General features: G+C 40.8%; 1 protein-coding gene across 2 annotated transcripts; it reads left to right on the plus strand.

The window, feature by feature from the left end:
* The first annotated feature begins 2,930 nt into the window (after positions 1-2,930).
* ttpa (tocopherol (alpha) transfer protein) lies at positions 2,931-10,610 on the plus strand. Of its 2 annotated transcripts, none has more exons than XM_046407460.1 (5): positions 2,931-3,137; positions 5,163-5,316; positions 6,616-6,809; positions 8,179-8,289; positions 8,431-10,610. In XM_046407460.1, the coding sequence occupies exons 1-5, from the start codon at positions 2,958-2,960 to the stop codon at positions 8,677-8,679; spliced, it is 888 nt and encodes a 295-aa protein (XP_046263416.1). In that variant the 5' UTR covers positions 2,931-2,957; the 3' UTR covers positions 8,680-10,610. The 2 variants fall into 2 exon arrangements, with proteins under 2 accessions (XP_046263416.1, XP_046263417.1); XM_046407461.1 differs by having other exon boundaries at positions 8,501-8,670.
* The last annotated feature ends 426 nt before the right edge of the window (positions 10,611-11,036 follow it).

Here is an 11,036-nt window from a genome sequence, read left to right on the forward strand (position 1 = left end):
CAATGGTGTTTTGTGTCTTATTTCAGTGCTCAAACGCTGATGTTGAGTGTTTTTTTTTTTTTATACTGCACACAGGAACGTTGCCATTCAGGTGAAACTTTCTGTTGAAGTAATACATGCAATGGTACTAGGATTTCTAAAAACAACATTTTTTGAGCTGCTACTTGGCATGTTCAGGATCAGTAAATTTGCAGAAAAGGTGACAGGCTGTTCAGTGTTTGACCTTAATTGTTTGTTAAGACACACAAATAGCCTTTCATATTCTCAGACATAAAGGTGACGATAACAATCATGTATCGTATTTGTGTGAATTCTGTTACTCTTACTGCTCAGAAGTTCATTTATCTAGAAAACAAGTTCCTAGCATCATTAGCAATCTTCCATACAGTCATAAATGACATATAATGATTAACAATGTTTTTATTGCACGTCATCACTTTTACGTTGGCTTCGGCTTGCTGATTCGGCTTGCTCCATTGTGTTTGGGTCAGAGGCAGAAAAGAGAAAACTGAAAAGAGGTACTCAATACGTGGACAAAGTTGGTGGAAAGTAAGTACTGTAATTTAATTTTCCGGACTTAAATAAAATGTGTTTATAGTGCCACAGATGCTGTTCATACATGGTTGTTAGTGTCGTTCTTTGCATTAATTCTAAATTTCAAGCAGGGTACAGTTACTTTTGTTGAAAAAGACTTTTTTTTGAACCACAAGTAAAGTGTTAATGACTCTTATCTACGTTTACTGCAGGTCTAGTTGTGTTACTATTCAAGTATGTTGAAGGCAGTAAAGGTCATTTCCTGTTATGTATCTTCTTGGTTGCCATATTCCAATCCATCATGTTACAGTACATTTACTCAAGCACAAATTTCACTTGAGTATTTCCATTGTAATACATCAACAAAGCCACAGCTACATTCTGGTTAACATACACATTAAGAAAATAATGTGATAAATTTGTAATTAAATCATTGTTTGTTTGTTTTTTGCTACTGAAACTTGAAAAGTGCTCCCATTACAGAGTTCTAACAAAAAGAAAATTCTCCTTCAAACAGGCATGACATTTTAACTTTGGTGCTTGAAGTATTGCTGATAGCACTTTTGTACTTACACTTAATCAGGATTGTTGTAGGAGCTGCAATCTCTAATTAGAAAAATGTGCTGATGGAAGTAAACCTAAAAGAATGTAACTGCAACCAGTGGAGCTAATGAGTAATGAAGAAAGCATCTATGAAGAGGTATGATGTCAAGGTGTTTGAGATACTTCATATATATCCTTCCATTTTTTTTATACTGCTTCATCCACCAAGGTCGTGGGTGGGGGTGGGGGGGCTGGAGCCTATCTCAGCTGACAATGGGCCAGAGGTGGAGTACAGCCTGAACTGGTTGCCAGTCAGTCACTGGACCAACACACAATGACATACAATCACACTCACACTGCGGGGCAATGCTGCCAATTAACCTCATGTGCATGTTTGTGGCACTGTGACAGGAAGCCGGAGAACCCGGAGAACAACCCACGCAGGCACAGGGAGAACATGCAAAGTCCTCACAGAAGGACTCAGATCTGGACTCAAACCTGGAACCCTCTTGCTACGAGGCGACAGTGCTAACCACTGCACCACCGTGCTGCCCCAGTTAAATAGTAATAAATATAAAAAGCACATAATTACTAGTGCTGAGATATACTTGCCAAAGTAAAAGCACTCCTTATGAAGAATAACAGATTTCAGAATAGTGTTTTTTTATTGGATCATAGATAATGATGTTTTAAATATGTTTATCACTTGACTGTTGCAGCTGAGATGATTTAACTACTCAATATAATGTTGGCTCATTTGTGAAATTCCCCTGGTGGCTTTCTCATGCGGGCATGTTGGGCATTGAATGGCATAAATCATTGAATGTAACATGATGAAAAGTGCGGTCAAATAACACAAAACAGACAAACTGATGCTGTCTGAATGCACTGTGAAACCACTTGACTTTTTCTTTTAAGTGTCAATAAAAGGCTGAGCACGAGTGAACGCGTCTGCAGAGGCCGACGCCTTGTGTTTGCAGTACGTGCCGGTGACCAACAGGGGAAGATGTGGCGCATGTTCGTGGATATGACTTCAGACGGAGTTGTTCATTCTCCCGAAACGACTGTTTGAATATTACGTATTAGTTGGTTTAAGGAAGTAAATACTAGAAAAATAATCAGTGATACCGATTAGTCCTCAGCCTTCACGCGCATTGCCTCAGGGTCTGAAACTTTTGCGACTGCTCCAACTATGCTCTTTGTTCCCTCTCCCTCTCTCCCTATCTCTCCCTCCCTCTCTCTTCCTCTCCCTCTCTCCCCCTGACTCTCTCTCTCTCTCTCCCTCCCCCTCACTCTCTCTCCCCCTCACTCACTCTCTCTCTCTCTCCCTCACTCTCTCTCCCCCTCACTCCCTCCCTCGCTCTCTCTCTCTCCCTCTCTCTCCCTCGCTCTCTCTCTCTCACTCTCCCTCTCTCTCTCCCTCTCTCTCTCTCTCTCTCCCTCTCTCCCTCGCTCTCCTCTCTCTCTCCCTCCCTCTCTCTCCCTCTCTCTTTCCCTCCCTCGCTCTCTCTCTCTCCCTCCCTCTCTCTCCCTCTCTCTTTCCCTCCCTCGCTCTCTCTCTCTCTCTCCCTCTCTCTCCCTCGCTCTCTCTCTCTCACTCTCCCTCTCTCTCTCCCTCTCTCCCTCTCTCTCTCCCTCTCTCTCTCCCTCGCTCTCTCTCTTTCTCCCTCTCTCCCTCGCTCTCCTCTCTCCCTCTCTCTCTCTCCCTCTCTCTTTCCCTCCCTCTCTCTCTCTCTCCCTCTCTCTCTCCCTCCCTCTCTCTCTCTCTCTCTCTCTCTCTCCCTCTCTCTCTCCCTCCCTCTCTCTCTCTCTCTCTCTCCCTGTGTCTTTTCCGTCCACTTGTCCACTGTCAGTGAAATGCAGTCGGACCTCGCGGCGACATGAACGGGCCTCAGCTCAACGAACTCCCGGCCGACTGTGAGCAGCTCGTGCCGTACGTCAGCAGCCTGAGGCGCGGAGCCCTGCAGGCCAAAGAGCTGTCCGCTGTCAGGACCTTCTCCGACGCTTTTCTCATCAAGTTTCTGCGGGCCAGAGACTTCGACGTGGAGCTCTCTCTGAAGGTATCGCACCCGACCACCAGAGAAGAAAAAAAACAACAACAAAACTCTCTGACACACCGAGATTGCAGGACAACTTCTGAGTTTCGAGTCAGTTTGGGCAAGTCAAAGCAAGTCTGACTCTGTGAAAGTTCACGGAGGGCGTTTTAGACAGAAATCGTTTTTTTCTTTCGCTTTCTTAAGGATTGCTGCGTGCCGGTGGTGAGGAGATGTTATAAGTAACTTATACATTTCTGATGGATTGAGTACATGAAATGCTGAATGTTGATGGGATACATCAACATTCATGCATATTAATAATCCGATAATTTAAACGGTTTTATACTGTTAAGAATCTTGAATGTTGCACATAAGGCCTGATGAGGCTGGAAAACTAAGGCTGTACCATAGCATGATCATATTTACCCAGTCATTATTCAACAAAGTCCAAACCCTACACACCCCCACAGGTGTTTGCACTTCACTCGAGCTGATAAGACTTGAATGTTTAAGAGGGATAGATGTCACCAAATTTTATTACGAATATACAGCAACAACAATATCAGTTATCCCACCAATGGGTCAAGGCCAGTCTTTTCAGGACAACACTGTCCCCAGCAGACCTGTGGTGGACTGTGGATGTGTCCTTATCTCTTGCTTAAGCAGACAATGGTGTAATGTGGGTTCTAATTAGGGCTGTGTATTGACAAGCTGAGATCAGGGATGTTCCCAACGACATTTTAACAGCAAGTCTAAACCTTGACTAGTCCACTAGTCTAAAAGTAAGAATACACAACTGTTTTCCCCCCAAAAAAATATTATATACCATTAATCGCATCCTTCAATAACATCTAAGGCGGTTTATAAAGCAATATTTGACTTCGAAGACATTTCAGAGCAAATTAGGTCCACATGTGATTTAAATTTATATGGTATAACAAAGACAGGCTTATAACTGATATACTTACTGTAGCACTGCTACAGTGAACAGATCACAATTAGTGTCATTGGTAATGCCTTTTCTGTTGCTTCTATGTGCATTCAAATTGTCTGCTGTGGAAAAGGAAGGCCACGATGCAGGAAACTGAAACATTAAATATTTTATTTTCTGCTGTTGTTTCCTGGTACATTTATTTCTGGCTTTACGTATGGTGTTGACTGATTGAGAGGATTGAGAGACAAACTGGACTAATGCGTATATATTCTAGATATTTTTGTTTATTTGCTGCCTCTTTTCACTCATCTGCTTTCACCCGAACTGACTGAAACCAAAAACAAGTGGGCTGTGTTTGTGAGCAGAAAAATAGGCTTTTGCTCCAGTACCTTTGTCCTGGTTGGACAGCAACTGATTGAGTTGCCTTTCACAAATCCTGTGTGCTTAAACTGTGAAGAACAGATTCCCTCCTAAATTCCAGAAGAGTGTTTCTAGTTCAACTTTTGTTGGCCATACAGTGTCTACTTTGAACAATACTGAGCTTACAGAGACTCAGTCATACATTATTGTTGCTGTATTATTACTATAATAGTCTTTAAGACTTATTGTAAAATTGCTGTAGTCCTTCATTTGAACATGTTGAAGCAGTACAGGTGCACACCGCTTTTACAAGAAATCTAAACTGACCCGAACATGAAGGCTCGGGTGCTTATTTTCATTGGCAAGCAGCTGGAGCTCAGCCAGCTGGGTCTAAGCTCAGCAGTCTGTACTAGTGACTTGAAACAGTGATACACACACAAACTAACCATACTTGTATTTCAAAGCGACAGGCTGGGCTTGTATTTTTTATTTCCTCCTCATCCATCTCCAGCAGCAAATGGCACAGATAACAGAGTAGATTAAAAGTTCGAAAACCAGTGGATCAGTGTAAACTCCTGGAATGTCATAGCGCATATCTTCTTTACCCCGCGACCCTGGCGGATAAGCGGTATAGAAAATGGATGGATGGATGGATATCTTCTTTACTATACACTTGTGATTCAGTGCAGTGTTTTAATTGCAGTCAGGTGATGATTGATACAGCAGAATACTATAGATTCCTGTGTCCTGTCTAGCTCTTGCTGAACTACCAGCGGTGGCGAAGGGAGAGTCCTGAGATCAGCTCTTGCCTGTCTCCTTCCTCTGTGCTCGGCCTCCTCAACAATGCGTACCATGCTGTCCTCCCAGAGCGGGACCACACTGGCAGCAGGGTGCTCATCTACCGGATTGGTCAGTATAGGTGTGCGTGTGTGTGTTTTTTACCTTGTGGGGACAAAAACCTGCTTACATAGTCACATGCGGAGACTCACCTAACTTATGGGGACAAAATGCAAGTCCCAGTGGGTAAATAATTCAATTTCAGGGTGAAGACTTGGTTTAATGTTAGGGTTAGGCAAGTTATTGTTACTGTTACTATTGTGCTATACAGTGAATGAATGTTAGAATTTTGTCTGCATTTTACGACATTAGATATTAACATAACGATAAGATAAGATAAGATAAGATAAGAACTTTATTGATCCCGCAGGAAATTGTTGTGCCAGGGTTGCAGTACAAAGAGGCAAACGAAAGTGTCAAGTAATCACTCAAAATATAAAATAACAGAGTAATATAAAAATGACTGAGTACTATAAAAAAATAACAGAGTATATAAATGACATAGATCAATGGTAAACAATGGTATTTTTTTAAGCAATGGCTAATTGCTTAAAAAATACTGCTGTACCACAAGACCAGACACAATCACTTGAAGTTACAGTTCTTAAGATTGCAGTCATGGTTGTTTAGGCAAGATCCGTAGTTATCATTGCAACAGCAACTGTGGTTTAAAGGATGGGTTCCCAGTTTTTCAAGTCTGGCTTAAAACTGTAATTAAAAAAGGTTTCTGGTTTGAGAGCAAATAATTAAGGCTACGGATTACATGCATCATTTCCTGTGATTCCATCGTACTTAAAAAGGCATTCTGAATCCAGAGCGGGAATGCTGGGCTCCAGAGAAAACTTTATTGGCTGCAAATCCATTCAATTTCTATTAGTAAAAAATGCACACCTGAAATAGTATCAAAAATAATGTTTGATTTCATAAAACATTTAGGGATAATAACTTTAGGAATTTGTATGTAACTTAACTTTAAATTCATACTTACTCACATAATCTAACACAGGTTATTTGTCCTCAAAAGACTGTAATTTGTTAATAATTACAGGGACAATAGAGACAAAGTTCTGAGATGGTTGTGTTGAGTTTATTTTTCGCTTTCACATAGCAATTTAATTTAAGGTAAGGTATTTCATGCTATAATTGGGATGAAAGGTGATGATTGACAACTGACCCATAACACAACTTTAAGGCTGAATATTATTATTATAGATGCTGCAAGGGGTAAACAGAAACCTCTAGACATCCACAGCATGAGTCTTCACTTGTAGTTCAGCATTAGATTTTTCCTGTTGATACTAAATAAATATTTATTTAAAAGAATGTTTGTTGTCTATGACAGTACAGCAGCATGTGACCGTTTGTCTGCAGGGCAGTGGAACCCAAAAGACTGGTCAGCCTTCCAGGTGTTCAGGGTCAGTCTGATGACGTCCGAATTGATCTCCAAGGAAACAGAGACGCAGAGGCGGGGTCTGAAGGCCATATTTGACCTACAGGGGTGGAGTTTAAGCCATGCCCTACAGATTACGCCTTCTCTTGCAAGAAAGATTTCCTCTGTGCTGACGGTAGGCCTACGATCGTCCTTCTGATCTTGTTGGATTTACTGGAAATACTGCTACTTCTATGTTCTATAAAGCTTGACACGTAACTATTCGTATTTACTATGCTTCATGGGCTCTTCATCCCCACATTTTCACAGCTATGCAGATGACACCCTAAACTTAACAACAGATTCTAGCAAAAAAAGGGAGGCAACCATCAGACAAGCACAGAGTGACAGCAAGTTATACCTGGAAACTTGTCATTGCAGCAACATTCCAGTCATGTAAGACCAGCTATATGCAGAAACTAAAGCAACACGTCTTTAAAGCCAGGCTCTTTCCTGTTGTTGCACAGTGACTCAACTATTGTAATGTGTTAAATCTGCAATTGTTGTGCAACACCTTTGCTCTGACTAAATGTTGTACACATTACCAGAAAGGTAGCAAGTTAATCAGGCTGATTTGCAGTTTTGCTTTACTTCATCTCTCTATCTGAGTAGATTCTGGCTCTTTTCTGTTTGGAAGTGGTTGTTGTTTTGTCCTGACCACTCATTGCTTGGGAAGGATCTGTCTACCAGATGTCATTTCTAATTGATGCAAAATTTTGAGGAAATATTTCAATTTAAGAGTTATTTTTCCTGAAAATTGACTAACAGTCTGTATGGCTGCATTGGTTTTCTATCGTTCTGTGGCCATTTTTCTGGCTGTGACGTAGAGACAATCTTCAGTGCAGAGCAAAGAGACTCCAACCTTCTCTAACAGAAGAACAAAAGAGGCTGATACAAAATATGTCTAAAGAAGTACTGAAAATTGTTTTAAGATAAAATCTCAAAGGAAACTGAAGAACAGAGTTAAAGAAGAGAGAGTTTATTGATTAATACTGTAATATTTTGCCCCTTTCAGATTTGGCCTTTTTTTGGCAGCCCTGTTCTTCTCAATAGACGCTTCTGAATACTGGTTATTTTCAAAGAACATTTTGAACATGGGCATTGATTTTATCACCCTTCAAACACAGGCGGACCAGTTATATTGTAACATTTGCCTATGCTCCTGTGCTCCATAGATTGCCTTGCACTTGTTTTAGATTTGCAACAGGTTGGAAGGAGATATATGTGCTATGCTACACAAGGTACTGAAGGCATACTGAATGTATGCACATGCTGCTTTTGCTTTTTACCTGCCCTGCTTTACAGGATTAGTGTTGCTCCTTAAAGGGGTTAATATTGCATAGTAGTAGTATTGTTAGTATTATTAAATGTGGGGTAAAGTCTTTGGTTTTGCCATGAACAAGCTCAAATTATTTAATGTCTCTTGTAGGACTAATGGGCTGACCAACTAGGCAGCTTGCTCAGTTAATTTGTGTGTTTGTGTGTGTCTGTGTGTGTGTGTTCAGGACTCTTTTCCATTGAAAGTTAGAGGAATCCATCTGGTCAATGAGCCAATGTTTTTCCGGCCAGTCTTCGCCATGATTCGTCCCTTCCTGACGGATAAGATCAGACAGAGGGTCAGCAGCCTGTTTGTCACACACTGATTACACTGCAATGCAAAGATACCTTCTCTGGTGTTGGACTGTACTTTACATACAAGAGAGTAGACATTCCTTTGAACATACTACTAAATCAGGTTCCTTCTTTCTGAACTCTAGATCCATATGCACGGTGCTGATTTCCATGACAGCTTAAGTGACTTCTTTTCACCGCCTGTCTTGCCTCCAGAATATGGAGGGGAGGGGCCTGGGATAGAAGAGGCATGTCAGGACTGGACCAATCAGTTGCTCCAGTCAGAGGATCTCCTGCAGCAGATTGCCAACCACCCAACAGGTGACATCACCACTATACCTGAGGACTCCTTGATCTCAGAGGAAGTGGAGACCAAACATATCTCAACGGGATGATATTTGGAATTGTGACCTCATGGATCATACATTTACTTCAGACCTAAACAACCTAAAACTTTCTGGTGGCCATTTATGAGATCCTTTATACAGTGGAGCTGTGTTCACTCTTTCCAAGAGTGACATGAAGAGGTCAATGTCAGTCTCATGTCGTGGTGCCTGAGTCAGGATGTAGTTACCCTACCTTAGTATAGAGACAGAAATAGATGGAAGCAGTTGTCTTGGCTCTGTAAATAAAAAAGAAATAAAAAAGATTGTTCCACCTTGTAATCTCCCCTATAAAGACATTTTTTTAATTTTACATTTCTGTTAATGTGTGCTTTAAACAAACAAGATATATTGTGTAAATAGAAAAGCTTTAGAGGTGTTCATGGAGTCTTGTTTTTTTGGGGTTTTTTTTACTTTTTTTACTTTTTCTTTTACCAGACTCTTGTTTCCCTCCAGTTTTTATACTAAACTAGGCTAACTACATCCTGATTGCAGCTCCATAAACACCAATGTGGAAGTGGTGTCAGTCTCCTCATCTTACCTTACTAAGGAAAGTAAATGAATGTATTTCCCCAACACATTTGCCAGACTAAATGTTGGTATTGTACACTTCTGTAAACCACAGCTATGCTGAAACTTTCAGTGTTTAAAAATACCCAGTTTGTTGCCACAAAGATGGCTGCAAAATGTCGGTGTGTGTGTATGTGGTTGCCTCCTCTCCACCTCCTCCTCCGATGGGGGGTGGGGTGTATCTGAGTGAGCTCATATATCTGAACATGAGATGGTATGGATTCTAGAAATGTTAATATGATAGTTCTGAAACATACAAATTTGACATGTCTGTGGTGTGCAGAAATGTACAGTACCAACATTTTATTCTGGTGACAGTTTACTGTATCACCTCCACTTTACAGGAATGTTGAAGGATGTTGCTCTAAGAATGTCATGTTAACACTGTTTTATTTTCAGGGCACTCTACTGTAATTGTTGTATTGTTAGACATTAATGGGCCTAATTAACAGACAATTCTCCAGAGGACCTCAGCGATGAATTACCAGGAGCTGATTTGTGTAGCAGCTGCAGGACACCAACCTCCAACCAAAGGAGTGGTCTCAGTTGTGTTCAGGACTGAGGACAGCGTCAGGCCTGCCAGCTAGGAGGTGTGCCATGCTTGAAACGACCATCTGTGAACCTGTGAACTCAAAATTCACTGTTACAGTTTGATGTTTTGTTAAGATACCTGGAAGTCAAACTGTTGCTTCAACGGTTTGATCTCATGTCACCATGGACAGCAAACACTGGGGATGAGCAGGAACCCTTCCCCTCGAAATGATCACTCCACGTTTTCAGCCAGCCAGACCAATCCATAAAGTGTTTTGTTTGTTCATGGTTGATCATTTAGAACAAGGCATCTTTGACCATGTTTAGACCAATACACCCAGGTATTAGAAAATATGAATCTGCTGTACAGAGTTTTCAACTATTTTTTTTAGTTGCTGTAAAATTTAGAAAGAGGTCTTATTATCAGATTATTTATGAATTTCAGTGAATGTCTGTTGCTTGGGTCAAGCTGACCACATAAGAATTACATTGACTTTAACATTACATGAAGGAAAAGCACAGAGTTCTTATGTGGTAACACATTTTTAACTGTTTACTAATGTCACTTATACAATATGATGATTGAAAATATTTTTTAACTGGAAATGTCTTATTAATACAGGGGTCCAATGTGTATGATTTAAGGGCAGAAGTGGAAAATAAGTGTATTATATAATCAGCTGAAACTAAGAACTGTGTTTTCAGTACTTGAGCCCTTTCTATCTACAGAGTTCACAAAGATGCACCTATATTCTTGTAGCTCTGCTTATTAGTAGACACATTAAAGGGTAAATGAAATGAAAGACTTAACGTGTTAATAAAACATGTCTGATTCATTTTCATGTGCGTATCAAGTGAATCACCTGGTACACTGACCATACTGAGCTTAACAGCACAGGGGAAGCAGCAGCATAAGACTGTGTCTTTCACCAACAAACTGGTCTTTTTCCTACCTGGCCATCATACCAACAGGGACTTCAATGACTTCAATCTCTTTGTTTGGTGTGCTGGGATGGAGAGGGGTCTGTTGTTGCAAGGTTTGGAGGTATAGCATTGTCAAAAATGTCTTGGTATGCTGAAGCTTTAAGATTTCCCTTCATTGGAGTGTGTAACTATATATCATATTTCTGCTGGTCTAACATGTTCACATCAGCTGATTGAAGCATTGTACCTTCTCTGTATGCAAGTCTTTTACATACAGTCAATCTGACCTGTTGATCCAAAACAGAAAAAGCAAACAGCTCCACATGCAATTCTTATTCATAATG

This window comes from Scatophagus argus, chromosome 13, assembly GCF_020382885.2.
Source record: "Scatophagus argus isolate fScaArg1 chromosome 13, fScaArg1.pri, whole genome shotgun sequence".
NCBI lineage: Eukaryota > Metazoa > Chordata > Actinopteri > Scatophagidae > Scatophagus > Scatophagus argus.

What these genes read in the sequence shown, in the direction of transcription:
- ttpa (XM_046407460.1), top strand. Translation starts at nt 2,958, where the DNA reads ATGAACGGGCCTCAGCTCAACGAACTCCCGGCCGACTGTGAGCAGCTC. An exon ending in GGTGCTCATCTACCGGATTG is followed by an intron (nt 5,317 to 6,615) that starts GTCAGTATAGGT and finishes GTTTGTCTGCAG; the next exon opens with GGCAGTGGAACCCAAAAGAC. An exon ending in AGATTTCCTCTGTGCTGACG is followed by an intron (nt 6,810 to 8,178) that starts GTAGGCCTACGA and finishes GTGTGTGTTCAG; the next exon opens with GACTCTTTTCCATTGAAAGT.